At 42.3% G+C, this 22,159-nt stretch overlaps 1 protein-coding gene across 1 annotated transcript in view; it reads left to right on the plus strand.

The window, feature by feature from the left end:
* The window catches only part of ppp4r4 (protein phosphatase 4, regulatory subunit 4), a 66,177-nt gene that overhangs the window by 1,765 nt on the left and 42,253 nt on the right, over window positions 1–22,159 (plus strand). The window contains exons 2-6 of the mRNA XM_038968113.1: window positions 2,867–2,940; window positions 6,342–6,448; window positions 7,118–7,225; window positions 16,713–16,834; window positions 18,243–18,365. Coding sequence (XP_038824041.1) covers window positions 2,867–2,940; window positions 6,342–6,448; window positions 7,118–7,225; window positions 16,713–16,834; window positions 18,243–18,365 — 534 coding nt within the window. The remainder of the gene's footprint in view (window positions 1–2,866; window positions 2,941–6,341; window positions 6,449–7,117; window positions 7,226–16,712; window positions 16,835–18,242; window positions 18,366–22,159) is intronic.

Here is a 22,159-nt window from a genome sequence, read left to right on the forward strand (position 1 = left end):
CGTCATACCGCTCAGGAGGGAGACGCGTTCTCTCTCCTAGAGATGAATATACTTTGGTGCAAAAAGTGCAAACCAATCCCAGAACAAAAGCAAAGGACTTTGTGAAGATGCTGGAGGAAACAGGTTCAAAAGTATCTATATCCACAGTTAAACGAGTCATATATCGACATAACCTGAAAGGCCGCTCAGCAAGGAAGAAGCCACTGCTCCAAAACTGCCATAAAAAAGCCAGACTACGGATTGCAACTGCACACGGGACAAAGATTGTACTTTTTTGAGAAATGTCCTCTGGTCTGATGAAACAAAAATAGAACTGTTTGGCCTTAATGATCATCGTTATGTTTGGAGGAAAAAGGGGGATGCTTGCAAGCCGAAGAACACCATCTCAACCGTGAAGCACGGGAGTGGCAGCATCATGTTGTGGGGGTGCTTTGCTGCAGGAGGGACTGGTGCACTTCACAAAATAGATGGCATCTATGGCATCTAAAATGCCAAAATAGATGGCATTTTCCATGAGGATGGAAAATTATGTGGATATATTGAAGCAACATCTCAAGACCTCAGTCAGGATGTTCAAAGCTTGGTCGCAAATGGGTCTTCCATATGGACAATGACCCCATAATGGCTTAAGGACAACAAAGTCAAGGTATTGGAGTGGCCATTACAAAGCCCTGACCTAAATCTTATAGAAAATTTGAGGGCAGAACTGAAAAAGTGTGTGTGAGCAAGGAGGCCTACAAACCTGACTCAGTTACACCAGCTCTGTCAGGAGGAATGGGCCCAAATTTACCCAACTTATTGTGGGAAGCTTGTGGAAGGCTACCCGAAATGTTTGACCCAAGTTAAACAATTGAAAGGCAATGCTACGAATATAATTGAGTGTATGTAAACTTCTGACCCACTGGGAATGTGAAGAAAGAAAAAAAAGCTGAAATAAATCATTCTATCTACTATTATTCTGACATTTCACATACTTAAAATAAAGTGGTGATCCTAACTGACCTAAGACAGGGAATTTTTACTAGGATTAAATGTCAGGAAATGTGAAAAACTAAGTTTAAATCTATTTGGCTGAGGTGTATGTAAACTTCCGACTTCAACTGTATGCATAATTGGATAAAATAACACGATGCACAGGCCTCCCGAGTGGCGCAGCAGTCTAAGGCACTGCATCACAGTTCTAGCTGTGTCACTTTTTTGTGTAAACATTTTTCATGAGGTGGCCATAAACAATAACTACTACATTTGCATAGTTTTAGAAAGGTCTGGAACTCACATTTCTTGTAAAAATATATGTATATAAATATTAGGAAAATGTGAAGAATCATATATTTTTTTCCTATTGAACAAAAGTCTTGAAATTACTGAAATCCTTTCTAAATGTAGTAACGATGAAATTATAAATGACTTATAAGAAATGTGATATCTTATACTATGTGTAAAATAAATATGGTCATACTTAGTACAATATTGGCACTATTTAATATAACTGCAGACAGAGAATTTTCTCCTCAATGTCCACTGAGAAGCACAGAGACACCATTTAAATGTGTGCAGACTCGTAACTTCAGCTTTAAGCACAAAGTGGTTTTGTCCGTCTGTGACCAAGAGAAAGTGGTCTTGTTCAATTCTATTACTTTATTTACTTACGTTGAGGGCTTTAATTCCTGCTGAGAATATCATAGCGAGATTAAACTATTATTGTTGCATCCGCTAGATTCTCCCGTTTATTATGCACTATTGCAAGCGAAGCTGTAAGTTTCACAGACACAGGAAATCGTTCCTTTATCTGGATAGGCCCGGAAATGTGACACGTCCCTATGCAAATGTGGGGTCTGATACCTGACACTTCAAGTTAGCCCCGCTGGGAGAGTGGGAGCAGAGAGACAGGGCTTTCTTGCACTATAAGACACATGACCCTACGATGTTCACAGAGCGCTTTGTACACCAAAACCGGTCCAGAACCACTCAAAGCCCCCTAAATAGGGGACTTAACATCTAATCGGTATCATAATAACCAAATGTAGCCTATTAATTGCTGAATATAGAAAGAAGCATTCCAATCTATGGGTCCTGCATAACACCAATTCATTTAAAACTACACCATCTCCAGGCCCGTTGAAATTCTGTTCGGGACAGTAGTTTTTTGACCAACTTGCTCAATTAGGCCAGTAAGAAAAAAGTTAATGTTGGACCCTGAATGTAAACAATGTCATGTTTTGGCAGGACATAAAGCTGGGTATATTTTATTTGTGTAATGTCTTCCAGTGGCAAATTAAGCCTGTCCAAAATGACATTGCAGAGACTTGTGGGTTGTTTAGTAACAACCGGGCGAGTTGGATGCAGCCAGACCTACACAGCCCCGCTTTCAGCTTTGCAGTTTTCCTCTCCTAGCTCAAGATTTAACTTTAGATTGAACGTTAAGTAACATACCCTCAAAAGTCTCAAATAGCATGCTTTAAGCTTGTGTACAATTCATGTGGCACCTTACTCGGCAGGAATCAATCTTTAGCCATTGTTGGCACGAGAGGAACAAGCCTGTTGCTCACTCAGGTTTTCAATTCAGCATCCTACTGTTCCAGGATTACAGTCGATGAAAGCTTCTTCTCACAGATTTGTTCAATGTAGCTGGTGTCTGCCTGGCATTTCGCCCACAGTGTGAGCGAGGGAGTGAATGCAGCAGTTTGAATTCGTGACAGAGCTTAACCGTTGTGACTTACCGTCACTGGTGGGCTGTAGGTTGGCAGGGCATCATACTCTCTGGCACAGGGATGTTCCATTTCGAAACTTCAAAGGCCCTGGCATCCTTATTAAATATTGGTAGCAGTTTTTAAAATGTCAGTTTTTCTCTGTTTCTCTTCGACAGTGGTGAGCAACGCATGGCTGGAAACTTTGCTGTCTGCAATCGATGCTTTACCAAAGGAAACCATCAGACAGGAGGTAACAACAACCTGAAATGTACACTAGCTAACACATTAACGTAACACATACAAGCTCCTGTCTCCTTCCGTGGCCTCCAACTGCTTTTAAATGCTAGTAAAACTAAATGCATGATCTTCAACCGATTGTTGCCCGCACCCGCCTGCCCGACTAGCATCACTACTCTGAACGCTTCTGACTTAGAATATGTGGGCAACTACAAATACCTAGGTGTATGGTTAGACTGCAAACTCTCTTTCCAGATTCACATTAAGCATCTCCAATTCAAAATTAAATCTAGAATCAGCTTCCTATTTCGCAACAAAGCCTCCTTCACTCATGCTGCCAAACATACCCTCGTAAAACTGACTATCCTACTAATCCTTGACTTCGGCGATGTCATTTACAAAATATCCTCCAATACTCTACTCAGCAAACCGGATGTAGTCTATCACAGTGGCATCCATTTTGTCACCAAAGCCCCATATACTACCCACCACTGCGACCTGTATGCTCTCGTTGTCTGGCCCTCACTACATATTCGTCGCCAAACCCACTGGCTCCAGGTCATCTATAAGTCTTTGCTAGGTAAAGCCCCGCCTTATCTCAGCTCACTGGTCACCATAGTGCGCTCCAGTAGGTATATTTCACTGGTCATCCCCAAAGCCAACACTTCCTTTGGCCACCTTTCCTTCCAGTGATCTGCTGCCAATGACTGGAACGAATTGCAAAAATCACTGAAGCTGGAGTCTTATATCTCCCTCTCTAACTTTAAGCATCAGCTGTCAGATCAGTTTACCGATCACTGTACCTGTACACAGCCAATCTGTAAATAGCACACCCAACTACCTCATCCCCCTATTGTTATTTATCCTCTTGCTCTTTTGCACCCCAGTATCTATCTCTACTTGCACATCATCTATCACTCCAGTGTTAATCCTAAATTGTAATTATTTCGCCTCTATGGCCTATTTATTGCCTTACCTCCCTACTATCTCTACGTTTGCACACACTGTACATAGATTTTTCAGTTGTGTTATTGACTGTACGTTTGTTTATGTGTAACTCTGTGTTGTTGTTTTTGTCGCACTGCTTTGCTTTATCTTGGCCAGGTCGCAGTTGTAAATGAGAACTTGTTCTCAACTGGCCTACCTGGTTAAATAAAGGTGAAATAATTTAAAAAAAAAATAATAATACAGGTAATTATAAAATGAACCAAATAAATTTGACCAGTCATGCTTACCGGTCTATACGTTAATTAGCATAATTTATGGAATTAAATTGGCACGTGTGTATTTTCGTTAGTTCGTCATGTATCTATTTATCAGTCGTGCACAGTGCCTAGTTTGAGCGTAATATCACCTGTCGGACAGCGAGAGCTGCATCTTCTCAAACAGCTGGTTGCTACTGGAGTGAAACGTGTTCTTATAAGCCCAGTCATTGCGCAAAAGTTCTAAATGCAATCGCGTGTTAAAAACAGTGTTTTGATGGCAACGTTTAAAAAGAGATAGCGTTTTTATTTTGAACCGTGTGCTCCATTCACCATTTGTGTGCATAGGCAACACAGTAGGCAGGCTACCTTGCAATCTGAACTGGAGACCGTATGCATTTTAAAAACATATACTTAATTGTTTGAAACCTGTATGTTTTACTTCATATTATGAGGTATGTCTTACCTTGCTTCAAAGTAGCGTAGCCAAAATCTGGCTATGCGCATTTGTGTAGGATAGATTATTGCGCAACCCCAAACATTATATTCAGATTAGACTCAGGTTTGTAATGGTGGTTAATTGTCACACTTACTTTTGATTGCTAAAAGTATCTTATATAAAATATATTAATAACCCCAAGCACACATCAAAATCCATAAAGAAATGGTTAATTGACCACAAAATCACAATTTTGAAATGGCCATCTCAGTCTCTGGACTTGAACCCCATTGAAAACCTTATGGTTTGAATTGAAGAGAGCAGTCAATAAGGCAGACAAAGGATATCAATGATCTGGAAAGATTCTGTATGGAGGAATGATCCAAGATCCCTCCCAATGTGTTCTCCAGTCTCATAAAAGATTTTAGATAAAGTGCCGTTATCCTCCCAAGTTGAGGTATTGAAAACAGGGATGCCAATAATTAACGTTTAAAAAATATATATATATTCTTTTAAATGTATTACTTTTTCTCCCCAATTTCGTGGTATCCAATTGTTAGTAGTTACTGTCTTGTCTCATCGCTACAACTCCCGTACGGGCTCGGGAGAGACGAAGGTCGAGAGCCATGTGTCCTCCGAAACACAACCCAACCAAGCCGCACTGCTTCTTAACACAGCGCGCATCCAACCCGAAAGCCAGCCGCACCAATGTGTCGGAGGAAACACCATACGCCTAGCGACCTGGTCAGCGCGCACTGCACCCGGCCCGCCACAGGAGTTGCTACTGCGTGATGAGACAAGGATATCCCTACCGGCCAAACTCTCCCCTAACCCGGACGACGCTAGGCCAATTGTGCGTCGCCCCATGGACCTCCCGGTCGCGGCCGGCTGCGACAGACCCTGGGCTCGAACCCAGAGTCTCTGGTGGCACAGCTAGCACTGCGATGCAGTATATGACACATATAGGGCCGATTTGCATTCAGTTGGTCAACTGACTACCTCCATTTTTGCCTCAACTCCCTGACATTTAGATTGTTTTGTATTTTGTTGCATCTCATTTTATTAATTTAAATGTGTTTCTTGTATGTGTTACTGTAATTCTCCATTCAGCTTGCTTTTTAGTTCAAAACTAGGCTTACTGGGAAACCGTTCCATCTTACCTGAGAATTATGCCATGCTTCTAAGGAATTTCTGGGCATATTTCTGGGCATTAAAACAGTACTTTTTCAAAATGCTTTGCTGTGCCAAGGTCCATTTGTAAATATGACAAACTCTCTCACAGGGAGATGCCAAGCACCATGTTCATTAGCAATCATTTAACAATAACGCATGTTATGAAATACATTTCTGAAATAAGCCCCTGACAATGCAGATACATCCAGGTTGAGGCAATTGTTTTATACTACTCTGCAGTACAGGTTCGCTTTTTAATGCCCATGACTGTATAACCATTAGTATATCTTATATGGGGAATTAAGATGGCTTCTAATGGAACAGTGCCATTGGAAGAAACTAAGTTGGCTATCATTTCTCAGTATGACAATACTGTGCCCGACAACTCAAGTCAGCCGCAATTACTTGTAAAGAACTGTGGTTAGTTAGGAAACTAAACTTGGCAACATAATTTAGCATGGTCCCGGTGGAGCCCTGGTAAAAAAAAAGTGCACTATAAATGGAATAGGATGTCATTTGGGATGCAACCCATGGCGTCCTTAAACAGGCTGTTCCTTCCCTAACACCCTAATAGCCTGTACCCATTGGTTGATCATGCAGATCCTCAGCCCGCTTGTGTCCAAAGCTCAGCTGTCTCAGTCCCTGCAGGCCCGTTTAGCCAGCTGTCGTATCCTGGGGAAGGTGGCCTGCAAGTTTGAGTCTCCCATGTGAGTTTGTATCCCTGGAGTTTGTATCTTGCTCAATCACCAAACAGAAGGTCTGATGCTTGTTTTTCTACAAGGGAATGTCTTGATTAAATGCTTATTTTTCTGTAAGAAAATGTCTTCATTAAATTAGTGAAATAGATGTAGGGGCCATAGATGCTACAGTGGGATTAACTAGTTAATGATAGAAAGTCTAGACCAGGGGTGGGCAAACTTTTTGGCTCTAGGGCCACATCGGGATTTAAAAATTCAACGAGGAGCCACACATTTGTTCGTCAAAATCAATTTGCTGGCCAGAAAAGGGCAATTCTTTGAAAATATATGTCTACATACTTTCTATCTAGTTTTAGACTTTCAAGTGTGGCCTGGAGTGTTTTTTCAACCCAAAATAATAATTTCTCCTAACAACAATAAAAATATCCCCCACAGGCCGCATTTAATTGGCTGGCGAGCCCACCCCTGGCCTGGACGATAGATGTAGGACCCATAGATTCTAGGCTAAATTAGTTACAATCATTTCACAGCTCATCTGAATTAGTTTCAATTCAATTAGTCTTTTTTAATATCTCGTAGAAAAATCTTTATTGTGCCCTTTGGGACACCTTTCCAATAATCAATCATAATTTGATTTCTCTTGATATGCCCCAAAATTGTGTGAACCCCTTTTGGCAGAGTGAAGAAGGACCTCCTGCCCCTGGTGAGGTCCCTGTGCCAGGACGTGGAGTACGAGGTGCGCTCCTGCATGTGTCGCCAGCTGGAGAACATTGCCAGAGGAATCGGGTAAAAGAAAAGAACAGAGAAGAAAAAAAGAGGAGAATAATCCTTTCAAATAATGTGGTGTCACATTAAAATCAGAGGAGAGCTCATTGTAATGGCTGGAATGAAATAAATGGAATGGTTTCCATGTGTTTTATGTGTTTGATACCTTTCCATTTATTCCATTCCAGCCATTACATTGAGCCCCTCCTCTGATTTTTCCACCCACAGACTCCACTGGTAGAAACAGTCACATTATTCAAACCGAAAGGCATAACGGTTAAATTGAACGGTGTCTTTGAAAAGGCTAAACACACCTTGCTGACCTGAGGAAATAGGCCAGTATGCAAGACTAAATACTCCTGAACTTTTGTTTGAATATGAAAACAATTCTTAGAAGCTTTGCTTTACGTTGAAGCTTATGTGTTGGGTGGGGGGGGGTCTTTTTTCCTATCATGAGCCTCCAACAGATGACTGTAAACGCAGGCTTATCGCAGCCCCACCCCTCCCCATTGCCCACTGCCCACCCTAAGCTGAGCAGAATGTCAATGATAGAAGGCACACTGCAGAGGGTCTGCAATCCATTTCTCTCTGTGGTAGAGGATCAGTCAGGGTCGTGTTAATTAGGGCACTCAACAGAAAACAAATATGAACGTTTCTTATTGGACCAAACCAGATCGTCCCTCCATGTTTCATTCCGTTTTCTTCTGTTTGGTGCCTAATAAACATGGCCCAGTTGCCCAGAGCTCCCGCAGATTCAGTTTGCCTCTCTCCATGGAACGCAGCAGAAACACTGTGTCACAAATGGCACCCTATTCCCTATATAGCGCACTACTTTTGAGCAGAGCACTATGGGCCCCCACTATGGACACTTTATAGGGAATAGGGTGTCATTTGACAATCACACACTATCAACCATGATAGACTGCAGCAGCCCCCTGGGAACAACCGGCCCAGTCAAGAAAAACGATTTATAAAATGCTGCCCAGTTACCCGTGTAGCAAATGCTTTATTTTGCAATCAGGAAAGTGGCAGGGGGAAGGTAGTGCTTACTTTGGTATTCATGCTTAGTGGCACTACAACTAATGGATACATATTGACCAAATAGATAAACTCACAGGACGGCACACTACTGGGCATCCTAAGTGTGCAGTATACTCTTTGGGCCGGTTTCTCAGACACAGATTAAGCCTAGTACTGGACAAAAAGCACTTTCAATGGAGAATCTTCATTGAGCATACTTTTAAATCCAGGACTATGCTTAATCCGATGTCTGGGAAACCGGCCTCTAGAGTGCATCTCAGTATCATTTGTCTTATCGTCTCCCCTTTCCTGTTATTTTATTATGTCCTATTTCTTATCCCCATCCTCATAGAGATGTTCTCCTTCGATAACATATATAACATATACATATACATATAACATATACATATATTGATCCATTAGTTGAATAGAACATCTTTGAGCTACTGACAGGTGCAATGAATTGAAACACCAACACTAATTGGTGCACAGAAACAAATTACCTGATGCTTTGAATGGATCTTTTCGTGTTTTGTTCATTAGTCCATCAAACTTTAACAAAATACAAAAATATTTTTTTTGTGTGAACTATCCCTTTAACAGTGCTACATTAATACAGTATGTGCTAGGTTTAGTTACTGTCAAACCCACTGTTGAATATTGGTATTGGAGTATTGCAGGCAACCAACTGTGCAACAGTGAGTTATCAGAATATGTATTTTGTCAGAGGGTGAGTGACTTATTAAGGAGAAGGTGTATTATGTGTCAGTCACCAACACAACCCTGTAACCTTGACATGATACGTTCTGTAACTTGACTCTCTTGTTATCCTTCATTGATCTTTTGGATGCAGTTAATGAAATGTGCTGTTTTATATTGCCAATGTTGGGGGAGGAAGATTCTATTCTTCTTAGCTCCTACACTTAGGGATAGCCTAGTTCACAATAAAATAGTATCATGTTTCCATACATCAGCAGTGGTCTTAAACTAAAGTCAAGTCCATTTCCTTTTTTTGACACTTGTTGGATAACAGGCATATATAAACACAGCAAATAGGCAGTGACTCATGTTCGTAGCATTCATAGTGATAGTATTGTTTTTACAAAAGAGATGCAGCAAAATATGACATCAGCTTTGCACGCTAAAATAAACGAAATTGGCATACAGAGGCAGCTCTGACTCGGTATCTCAATGTGAATGGCATCAGCATGCTTTTATTTGGAATTGTATTTTTGTCAACCTTATTTTTTATATACATTTATTATCCATTGACAGTTAAGTATATGAATATGAAAAAAAGGGGAGAAAACTAAAGAAAGATAAATAATAATTAAAGAAAGAGGTTGCGTTAAATTGAGAGCACAGGGAAGATCATCTTCCAGAATGATTTTATCCCCGGGCTTTCCCACATCATATGGATTAAGGTACCTTGGGTGTCATTAGAGCATAGAGTACAATTGGGTGATGGTTTGGCTTTAATGTAATAGAATTTCCGGGGAGTAAAGTACATTCTGTGAACAAAATTAAAGTGAATAATTTGGTGATTTGGATTTCTGGAAGATAGAGATATATTGTGCCATATTGTTTGCCAATTAAGAACATTGTTGGATGTTTGTAGATCTTTTTTCCACAATTTGTCAATTGAAAGTGGCTTGGATGAGGACTTTACTAGACGGGAATTAATTTCAGAGACGTGACCTCTTTTTCCAAGCACCTTATGAAAGGGATGAAGGTGAGGCTTTGTTTTCCAAGATACCCCATGAGCGTGCATAGCAAAACGTAATTGTAAGTAGAAAAGTAATGAGGTGCCAGGCAGGTTGTACTTTTGTTGAATATCTTGGAATGCACAGAGACTGTCATGCCACATGGGAAATAAGATGGGGCACCCTCCCAATTTGGAGACCAAGATTATGGAAAATTGGTGATTGGAGGTACCAGTTCAGTGTGATTCCACATATTTTTTCAGTTAGACGCCAAACAGAAATGAAGTGAGAAATAATAGAGCCGAATCTTAATTTAGATTGTTTCAGAGCTACGTTGGAATAGATAAGGTTTTGTAATCTGTGTTGGTGAACACATTTTTATTCTATTGGATGCAATGACAAGCAAGTTTCTGGATTTAGCCAAGTAGCGAGAATGCAGAGAAAATGACCAAAAGTACCATTGGAAGTTTGGGAGGCTTTTGTCTCTGTAAAATGGAGAGTTTAATTCTTGTTTCATTGTTCGTCCAGATACATTTTGAGATTAGGGAGTGCATTTTCTTCCAGTGGCCATCAGGTGGTGCTACAAGGAGCATTGGACTTTTTTATGACAAAATGGTGGAACCTGCCCCAGGCCTGTTGGATTGCTCAGAGGGGTATACTACAAAGCAGGTGTGAGGAGTTGGCGAGGTAACTTTGGTCAACTCTGAGTTCAACTCGGGATAACCGCTCATACGAAAGTGGCTCACCTTTTAGCCATGTAAATTTCTATGGCAATTAATTATTCAGAACTAACCTGCTCCGGGGGAGGCTAACTCACAAGTAACTCCACTGAAATGACTGAGCCAATATGTTGAGGACCAATGAAATAATATTCCCTCCCTTGCAAAGATTGAGTCATCATCCCCTTCATTTGAGGAGACAATTGATTTGAAAAAATATATATATTTAAGAAAATTATAATGTTAAAATATATGAAATATACAGTTGAAGTCGGACGTTTACATACACCTTAGCCAAATACATTTAAACTCAGTTTTTCACAATTCCTGACATTTAATCCTAGTAAAAATTCCCTGTCTTAGGTCAGTTAGGATCACCACTTTATTTTAAGAATGTGAAATGTCAGAATAATAGTAGAGAGAATGATTTATTTCAGCTTTTATTTCTTTCATCACATTCCCAGTGGGTCAGAAGTTCACATACACTCAATTAGTATTTGGTAGCATTGCCTTTCAATTGTTTAACTTGGGTCAAACGTTTCGGGTAGCCTTCCACAAGCTTCCCACAATAAGTTGGGTAAATTTGGGCCCATTCCTCCTGACAGAGCTGGTGTAACTGAGTCAGGTTTGTAGGCCTCCTTGCTCGCACACGCTTTTTCAGTTCTGCCCACAAATTTTCTATGGGATTGAGGTCAGGGCTTTGTGATGGCCACTCCAATACCTTGAATTTGTTGTCCTTAAGCCATTTTGCCACAACTTTGGAAGTGTGCTTGGGGTCATTGTCCATATGGAAGACCCATTTGCGACCAAGCTTTAACTTCCTGACTGATGTCTTGAGATGTTGCTTCAATATATCCACACAATTGTCCATCCTCATGACGCCATCTATTTTGTGAAGTGCACCAGTCCCTCCTGCAGCAAAGCACCCCCACAACATGATGCTGCCACCCCCGTGCTTCACGGTTGGGATGGTGTTCTTCGGCTTGCAAGCATCCCCCTTTTTCCTCCAAGCATAACAATGGACATTATGCCCAAACAGTTCTATTTTTGTTTCATCAGTCCAGAGGACATTTTTCCAAAAAGTACAATCTTTGTCCCCATGTGCAGTTGCAATCCGTAGTCTGGCTTTTTTATGGCGGTTTTGGAGCAGTGATTGGTCTTCCTTGCTGATTGGTCTTTTAGGTTTCGATATAACTCGTTTTACTGTGGATATAGATACTTTTGTACCTGTTTCCTCCAGCATCTTCACAAGGTTCTTTGCTGTAGTTTGGTTTGCACTTTTCTGTCTCTAGGAGCACCTTCATCTCTAAGAGACAGAATGCGTCTCCTTCCTGAGCGGTATGATGGCTGCGTGGTCCCATGGTGTTTATACTTGCGTACTATTGTTTGTACAGATGAACGTGGTACCTTCAGGCATTTGGAAATTGCTCCCAAGGATGAACCAGACTTGTGGGGGTCTACCATTTTTTTTCTGGGGTCTTGGCAGATTTCATTTGATTTTCCCATGATGTCAAGCAAAGAGGCACTGAGTTTGAAGGTAGGCCTTGAAATACATCCACAGGTACACCTCCAATTGACTCAAATGATGTCAATTAGCCTATCAGAAGCTTCTAAATCCATGACATCATTTTCTGGAATTTTCCAAGCTGTTTAAAGGCACAGTCAACTTAGTGTATGTAAACTTCTGACCCACCAGAATTGGGATACAGTGAATTATAAGTGAAATGATCTGTCTGTAAACAATTGTTGGAAAAATGACTTGTGTCATACACAAAGTAGATGTCCTAACCGACTTGCCAAAATGCACAGTAACACTTTTGTATGACTTAATAAATTATTTTATCGATATGAGTGGGATTAAAGGTGCTTGTGGTTGTGCATTGATTAGCACGCCAAAGATGGCATTAATGATAAGTAATAAAATAAAGTTGGCACTTTTAAAAGCCTGTTTCACACAATATCCTAATAAAAAAAAAATCCTTTTGATTTCAGCTGAAATGAAATGTGGCACTGTCTCGCCCATGGATTCATTTTTCACCATTGTCTCAATGAAGAGTGTGGCGTTCGACTAGCCATTATGCAGTTACAAGCGCAGAAGGACGTGCGATATCAACCGTCGTAGTACTATTAAGCCTGAGCTGGAATGTGAAGCTGAAACTTGTTAGCTTTAGAAAACCCTGAGTAGATATAGCTTGCTTTGTAGGATACCCCTCTGTTGGTTGAGAGATCTCATGTGGATCAGCCATGACTAGGGCTGTTGCGGTGACCATATTACCGCCTCACCAGCGGTTACATGTCATGAAGGCAGTCAAATTCCACATGATCGTTTAGTTACGGTAATTAGGCTTCTCCAAGCTCTCATGTTGCTGCTGGTCATTAGTAGCCTACCAAACTTGCTAACTTTCCTCGTACTCAGCCCTCTATTGTCCCTCTAATCACTCTGACATTGCAAATGTATTTGAAAATCTAATTGAGCGCTTCATGAGAGCCCATGAGCTCATGTTGCGCAACATTTCTATAGGCTATGCAATTGCGGGAGAAAACAGAGTGATGGCCGCTAATAAAAAGACAAGGCTCTCATCAGCTTTCTATAGGCTAGGCCTACTATATTTATTGCTCAACTTTCCTAATATTAAACACATTGTTTATATTTACAACAGGAGTATAGCCTACCTGACTGGCATGAAAATAAACCACGGGGAAAAGCGTCCTCCATTCTCTATTTAAGTGCATAGATGACATGTATTTTTTCCCACTGCCACTGTTTCGATACAGGTGCATGATAATGGTCCATTCTAAATCAAAACAAATGTCACATATATATATATATATATTATTTAGTATATGTAAAGACAAGATTAAATCAAGAATAGTCTAATATGTGATCCACAGACTATGATCCACATCGCACTGAACACTGCCCTATCCCATCTGGACAAGAGGAATAACTATGTAAGAATGCTGTTCATTGACTATAGCTCAGCATTCACCACCATAGTACCCTCCAAGCTCATCATTAAGCTTGAGGCCCTGGGTCTGAACCCCGCCCTGTGCAACTGGGTCCTGGACTCCCTGACAGGCGCGCCCGCAAGTGGTTAAGGTAGGAAACAACACCTTCACTTCGCTGATCCTCAACACTGGGGCCCCACAATGCGTGCTCAGCCCGCTCCTGTACACCCTGTTCACCCATGACTGCGTGGCCACGCACGCCTCCAATTCATCAAGTTTGCAGATGACACAACAGTAGTAGGCCTGATTACCAACAATGACGAGACAGACTACAGGGAGGAGGTGAGGGACCTGGGAGTGTGGTGCCAGGAAAGTAACCTCTCACCCAACTTCAACAAAACAAAGGAGCTGATTGTGAACTTCAGGAAACAACAGAGGGAGCGCACCCCTATCCACATCGACGGGACTGCAGTGGAGAAGGTGGAAAAGCTTCAAGTTCCCCAGCGTACACATCACTGACAAACTGAAATGGTCCGCCCACACAGACAGTGTGGTGAAGAAGGCTCGACAGTGCCTCTTCAACCTCAGGAGGCTGAAGAAAATTGGCTTGTCACCTAAAACACTCAAACTTTTACAGATGCACAATTGAAGCATACTGTCAGGTTGTATCACCGCCTGGTACGGCAACTGCACCGCCCGCAACTGCAGGGCTCTCCAGAGGGTGGTGCGGTGTGCCCAGCGCATCATCAGGGGCAAACTACCTGCCCTCCAGGACACTTACAGCACCCAATGTCACAGGAAGACCAAAAAGATTATCAAAGACAACAACCACCCAAGCCACTGTCTGTTCACCCCGTTATCATCCAGAAGGCGTGGTCAGTACAGGTGCATCAAAGCTGGGACCGAGAGGCTGAAAAACAGCTTCTATCTCAAGGCCATCAGACTGTTAAAATAGCCATCACTAGCACATTAGAGGCTGCTGCCCTATATACACTACCGCTCAAAAGTTTGGGGTCACTTAGAAATGTCCTTGTTTTTGAAAGAAAAGCAAATTTTCTGTCCATTAAAATAACATCAAATTGATCAGAAATACAGTGTAGACATTGTTAATGTTGTAAATGACTATTGTAGCTGGAAACTGCAGTTTTTTTAATGGAATATCTACATAGGCATACAGAGGCCCATTATCAGCAACCTTCACGCCTGTGTTCCAATGGCACGTTGTGTTAGCTAATCCAAGTTTATAATTTTGAAAGGCTAATTGATCATTAGAAAACCCTTTTGCAATTATGTTAGCACAACTGAAAACATTTGTTCTGATTAAAGAAGCAATAAAACTGGCCTTCTTTAGACTAGTTGAGTATCTGGAGCATCAGCATTTGTGATTTCGACTACAGGCTCAAAATGGCCAGAAACAAAGAACTTTCTTCTGAAACTTGTCAATCTATTTTTGTTCTGAGAAATTAATGCGAGAAATTGCCAAGAAACTGAAGATCTTGTACAACAGTGTGTACTACTCCCTTCACAGAACAGCGCAAACTGTCTCTAACCAGAATAGAAAGAGGAGTCGAAGGCCCCGGTGCACAACTGAGCAAGAGGTCAAGTACATTAGATTGTCTTGTTTGAGAAACAGATGCCTCACAAGTCCTCAATTAGCAGCTTCATTAAATATTACCCGCAAAACACCAGTCTCAACGTCAACAGTGAAGAGGCGACTCCGGGATGCTGGCTTTCTAGGCAGAGTTGCAAAGAAAAAGCAATATCTCAGACTGGCCAATAAAATAAAAGATTAAAATGCGCAAAAGAACACAGACACTAGACAGAGGAACTCTGCCTGTTCATTGACTATTGCATAAAACATTTTTTATGATGGTAGTGGTTGTATTAATTTGGGATCTATCGCATCCCACAACTGTTTGGAATATTTATTTCCCTCACAGAATAAAATAGGTCGACTTTTGTACTATGGGGGATAGTAGATTGACATCGGCTAGTGCTTTTGCTCTTTGTTAGGCCTACTCATCTTGTTGGCTGACGAAAAGTAAATGTGGACAGTTCTCCCAATATCTTCAATATTCACCTTGGATGTGTCTGTCTTAACTTGTATTCTGTGAGAAAGACCCGATCACGTGATGGAGAGCTGTGTGAGTGTGTACAGAGTGTGTACAGCCTGCGCAAAAAAATGTAGCGGAGCTCATGCCTTTCAATAAACTTTTTTCAAATCTTCATTAGAGTCTCATCATGCAGCCTTACAATGTATTAAACATCTAAACATGTAGCCCAATGTTTGTAGAACAACTAAAAGTTACGTTAATAACTATAAATTAAGCATATAGGATTACCTATTTCTTTGTTAACCGCTTAACACAGAATAGCCGCATGTGCGCACTCCCTCAAATCATTTGGAGAAAATATTTATATTTTATTCAGCTTTGTTCAATTGTATTCTTCATACTATAAAATAATGGCATGAAATTATAAGCAAATCTTGTCTGCTAAATGAACTAGTGTAGCCCACAGCCATTTGGCATAGCCAGATCAGGGCCTAACATAAAGACAACTCGGAGTATGCTATTCTTTTCTTCTGAAATAGACTACATTTTCTTCATATCATGCTTCTTTAGAACTGTCTAAAATAAATTATGGATTTATTGGGAAGGTGTAGGCTATATTACATGGATTTATTAGACTTTTATTAGACTTAGGATATGTGTGGAAGCCAGGAGATGCAAAATGTGCTTATGTTAATTAGCGGTCAATTACTGTGAGACCGACAGTTATTTGCTTGACAATCATCGGCTGTGTCTTCCTGGTTGTTTCTGAGCAGTCGGTTGTCTATTTTTGATAGTGTTATTTTAGAAGCCACGTTCAAGTTTGTAGCTTGTAGATGCGGAAGTTTGTCTAAAGTTTGGACAAACAAAGGGAGGTTGGTGAACAGAACTCTGTTGCCATCTTACTCATGCCACAATTTTTTTCTTGCCACACAAGTCCATTTTCCATGCATTCTGAGGAATAAAATGATTGAACTTTGATTTTGGGGAAACTCAAACGATCCCTTTAATGGGAATGTGTGTTTGTTATATAATTGTGTCTCCTCTTTCTCCTCTGGTGTCTCAGACTGGACCACACCAAGGCGGCAGTGCTGCCTGAGCTCGTAGAGTTGGCTCGGGACGAGGGGAGCACAGTGCGCCTGGCTGCCTTCGACACCATCATTAACCTGCTGGAGATGTTCGACAGTGGTGAGAAACCTCATACAATGACACCACATCACCTATGTCATGCACCCTCATCACCTCATATAAAACTCATACAATCTTATCACCTCAAACAGTCTCACCTCTCATACAAAAAACCTTCTACAATCTTACCACCTCATACAAACTCTATGTGATTACCCTGCCCCCTCACACAGCCGGCCCACATGGCTTTTCCACTGCTGGCACGGTAACGTCATTCAGCCCACATACTTCTGTCTGCGTGGCAGGCCATGCTACACCCTCGTACAGCCTACATAGCCGTCTCTGTGGCCATGTTGTTCTCACATTCAACTTACACTTCTGTCTTCTTACTACAGCGTGCCTCGCAAGCAGCCCACACTACTCCCGATCTGGCGGCTCTTGTTCGCTGGCAATTTTCTACTCATTGATGTTCCAAGAGAGGACAGACGCCCACACGTTCATATTGTTCCGGAAAAGTCTTTAAGCCAAAGCAGTATTTTGACTGGAAAAGCTTTATAAAAGCACTTACAGAAAATACGGTTATAATGTTCCTATTCAATGGTTTTGATGTTCCTATTGATCCGTTTTTTTACCTGAGATCTATCTTAGGGTTGCATATTTTTTATTCTAGCTCTGCACAAGCACAACTGATTTCACTACTCAACTAATACTCAAACCCTTGATTAGCTGTATATGGTGTGCTTGTGCTCTGCAAAAAAAATATGCAATCATTGGGATTCCCAAGAACCAGTCTACTACAGACATAAACCTGGCTCATTAAAACCAATGCACTTCACAACCTTGTCTCTACATTGTCTGTGCGAAACACTTACTTGTCTGGCTTAGCGACACTCTTCCAAGACACCCCTGCACCCGCAGAGTTTCTTTGATATGCAAATACTATACTCGTTACAGTAGTTGGCAAACTGGCTCCAACTAAGCTGTCGGTCTTCTATCTCTTCACGAGGCTTTTGCACGCGTGTCGGGCCATCAAGGACATGGGCCGTATTCCATTCTGAAAACTGGCTACCTTCCCCTTTATAGTAGACGACTCACCATTGCAGATCCAAAATGGACTGATTAGTGTATAATCAATCAGATTCGGCTCCATCTAACCATTCAATTCGCTACGTGGAGTCCCGGACCTATTGTGTTCATCTTTCAGATGTCCTTTCAGATCTGTCCAGGCAAGTTGACAGGTCAGAGAAATGGTACCAAGATAGCTCTTATACACTCCATGGCCGCATGATGAGTGATAACGTCATATTGAGTTGAAAATAATTGCTATGTTTTGGAATGGAATGCGGCCACTGTGTGTATGAGGGCTGACAATTCCGATTGTCCTCTCTCTGCCAGATGCCCGTTGCATTGGGAGGCAGCCCCGTCATGTCAAACTGTCTTTCTCTCTTCTCTCCCCCTCACTTTTTAGACGACAGGACGCGTGTTATCTTTCCGCTGGTGAAGACGTTCTGTGAAAAGTGCTTTAAAGCTGACGAGGCGGTGCTGGCTTCGCTGTCATTTCAGTATGGCAAGCTCTGTCACGGACTCTCAGGTGGGTTTCAGACCTCTTAAGGCTAGGCACCACACCCTAATAGGGTATTTCTTCCCCTTATTCATATCACAATTAACTTTTACCACTTGAATGGGTCGATGTCCTCATTGTGGTTTTACAGACGGGTTCATTACGTTTTATGTACACACTTTATTCTAATATTTATGAAATGCACATTGTTATATTTGGTAACACTTTTCTTTTCCCTCAACTCCAACCCCATTCGATGCATGGACACTACGTATGATGGCGCAGACAGAGATGGTCGCCTCGCTTCGCGTTCTTAGGAAACTATGCAGTATTTTGTTTTTTTATGTATTATTTCTTACATTGTTACACCAGGAAATCTTAAGTCTTATTACATACAGTCGGGAAGAACTATTGGATATAAGAGCAACGTCAACTTACCAACATTACGACCAGGAATACGACTTTCCCAAAGCGGATCCTCTGTTTGAACCACCACCCAGGACAATGGATCAGATCCCAGTAGGCGACCCAAAACAACAGCGCCGCAGAAGCGGCAGGCGGAGCGGTCTTCTGGTCAGGATCCGTAGGCAGGCACATCGCTCACCGTTCCCGAGTATACTACTCGCCAATGTCCAGTCTCTTGACAACAAGGTAGACGAAATTCGAGCAAAGGTTGCCTTCCAGAGAGACATCAGAGATTGTAACATTCACTCGGGGTATGTTATCAGAGTCGGTACAGCCACCCGGTTTCTTCATGCATCGCGCCAACAGAAACAAACATCTCTTTGGTAAGAAGAAGGGCGGGGGTGTATGCCTTATGATTAACGAGTCGTGGTGTGATCATAACAACATACAGAAACTCAAGTCTTTTTGTTCACCTGAACTAGAATTCCTTACAATCCAATGCCGACCACATTATCTACCAAGAGAATAATCTTCGATTATAATCACAGCCATGTATATCCCCCCCCCCACAAGCAGACACCTCGACGGCCCTGAAAGAACTTCATTGGACTCTATGTAAACTGGAAACCATATATCCTGAGGCTGCATGTATTGTAGCTGGGGATTTTAACAAAGCTAATATGAAAACAAGGCTCCCTAAATTTTAGCAGCATATCGAATGCGCGACCCGGGCTGGCAGCATTCAGGATCATTGCATTCAGGATCATCATACTCTAACTTCCGCACGCATACAAAGCCCTCCCTCGCCCTCCTTTCGGCAAATCTGACCACGACTCCGTTTTGTTGCTCCCAGCCTATTGTTGCTCCCAGCCGACAGAAACTAAAACAGGAAACGCCCGTGCTCAGATCTGTTCAACGCTGGTCCGACCAATCAGATTCCACGCTTCAAGATTGCTTCGATCCCGTGGACTGGGATATGTTCCCGATAGCCTCAGACAACAACATTGATGTATATGCTGATCCGGTGAGCGAGTTTATTAGCAAGTGCATCGGTGATGTTGTACCCACAGTGACTATTAAAACCTTCCTCAACCAGAAACCGTGGATTGATGGCAGCATTCGCGCAAAACTGAAAGCGCGAACCACTGCTTTTAATCACTGAAACATGACCGAATACAAACAGTGTAGATTTTCCCTCTGCAAGGCGATCAAATAAGCTAAGCGTCAGTATAGAGTCAAAGTAGAGTCGCAATTCAATGGCTCAGACACGAGACGTATGTGGCAGGGTCTGCAGTCAATCACGGATTACAAAAAGAAAACCAGCCTCGTCGCGGACACCGACGTCTTGCTCCAAGACAAATTAAACAACTTTTTCGCTTTGAGGACAATACAGTGCCACTGACACGGCCCGCTACCAAAACCTGAAGTCTCTCCTTCACCGCGGCCAATGTGAGTAAAACATTTAAACGTGTTAACCCTCGCAAGGCTGCCGGCCCTGACGGCATCCCGAGCCGCGTCCTCAGAGCATGCACAGACCAGCTGGCTGGTGTGTTTACGGACATATTCAATCTCTCCCTATCCCAGTCTGCTGTTCCCACATGCTTCAAGAGGGCCACCATTGTTCCTGTTCCCAAGAAAGGAAAGGTAACTGAGCTAAACGACTATCGCCCCGTAGCACTCACTTCTGTCATCATGAAGTGCTTTGAGAGACTAGTCAAGGTTCATATCACCTCCACCCTACCTGACAACCTATTTCTTACCGCCCCAATAGGTCCACAGACGACGCAATCGCAATCACACTGCACACTGCCCTAACCCATCTGGACAAGAGGAATACCTATGTAAGAATGCTGTTCATCGATTACAGCTCAGCATTTAACACCATAGTACTCTCCAAACTCGTCATTATGCTCGTGACCCTGGGTCTCGACCCCGCCCTGTGCAACTGGGTCCTGGACTTTCTGACGGGCCGCCCCCAGGTGATGAGGGTAGGAAACAACATCTCTACCCTGCTGATCCTGAACACGGGGGCCCCACAAGGGTGCGTTCTCAGCCCTCTCCTGTACTCCCTGTTCACCCTTGACCGCGTGGCCATGCACGCCTACAACACAATCATCAAGTTTGCAGACGACACTACGGTGGTAGGCTTGATTACCAACAACGACGAGACGGCCTACAGAGAGGAGGTGAGGGCCCTCGGAGTGTGGTGTCAGGAAAATAACCTCACACTCAACGTCAACAAAATGAAGGAGATGATCGTGGACTTCAGGAAACAGCAGAGGGAGCACCCCTCTATCCACATCGACGGGACAGTAGTGGAGAAGGTGGAAAGTTTTAAGTTCCTCGGCATACACATCACAGACAAACTGAAATGGTCCTCTTCAACCTCAATAAGTTGAAGAAATTTGGCTTGTCACCGAAAACACTGACAACCTTTTACAGGTGCACAATCGAGAGCATCCTGTCAGGCTGTATCAACGCCTGGAACGGCAACTGCTCCGCCCATAACCGTAAGTCTCTCCAGAGAGTAGTGAGGTCTGCACAACGCATCACCGGGGGCAAACTAGCAGACCTCCAGGACACCTACACCACCCGATGTCACAGAAAGGCCAAAAAGATCATCAAGGACAACAACCACCCGAGCCACTGCCTGTTCACCCCGCTATCATCCAGAAGGCGGTCAGTACAGGTGCATCAAAGCTGGGAACGAGAGACTGAAAAACAGCTTCCATCTCAAGGCCATCAGACTGTTAAACAGCCATCACTAACATTGAGTGGCTGCTGCCAACATACTGACTCAATCTCTAGCCACTTTAACAATTAAAAATTGGATGTAGCAAGTGTATCACTAGTCACTTTAAACAATGCCACTTAATGTTTACATACCCTACATTACTCATCTCATATGTACAGTTGGAAGTCGGAAGTTTACATACACCTTAACCAAATACATTTAAACTCAGTTTTTCACAATTCCTGACATTTAATCCTAGTAAAAATTCCTTGTCTTAGGTCAGTTAGGATCACCACTTTATTTTAAGAATGTGAAATGTCAGAATAATTGTAGAGAGAATGATTTATTTCAGCTTTTAAAAAAATCATCACATTGCCAGTGGGTCAGAAGTTTACATACACTCAATTAGTATTTGGTAGCATTGCTTTTAAATTGTTTAACTTGGGTGAAACGTTTTGGGTAGCTGGTGTAACTGAGCCAGGTTTGTAGGCCTCCTTGCTCACACACGCTTTTTCAGTTCTGCCATCCAAATTTCTATGGGATTGAGGTCAGGGCTTTGTGATGGCCACTCCAATACCTTGACTTTGTTGTCCTTAAGCCATTTTGCCACAACTTTGGAAGTATGCTTGGGGTCATTGTCCATTTGGAAGACCCATTTGCGACCAAGCTTTAACTTCCTGACTGA

This window comes from Salvelinus namaycush, chromosome 29, assembly GCF_016432855.1.
Source record: "Salvelinus namaycush isolate Seneca chromosome 29, SaNama_1.0, whole genome shotgun sequence".
Taxonomy (NCBI): Eukaryota; Metazoa; Chordata; class Actinopteri; order Salmoniformes; family Salmonidae; genus Salvelinus; species Salvelinus namaycush.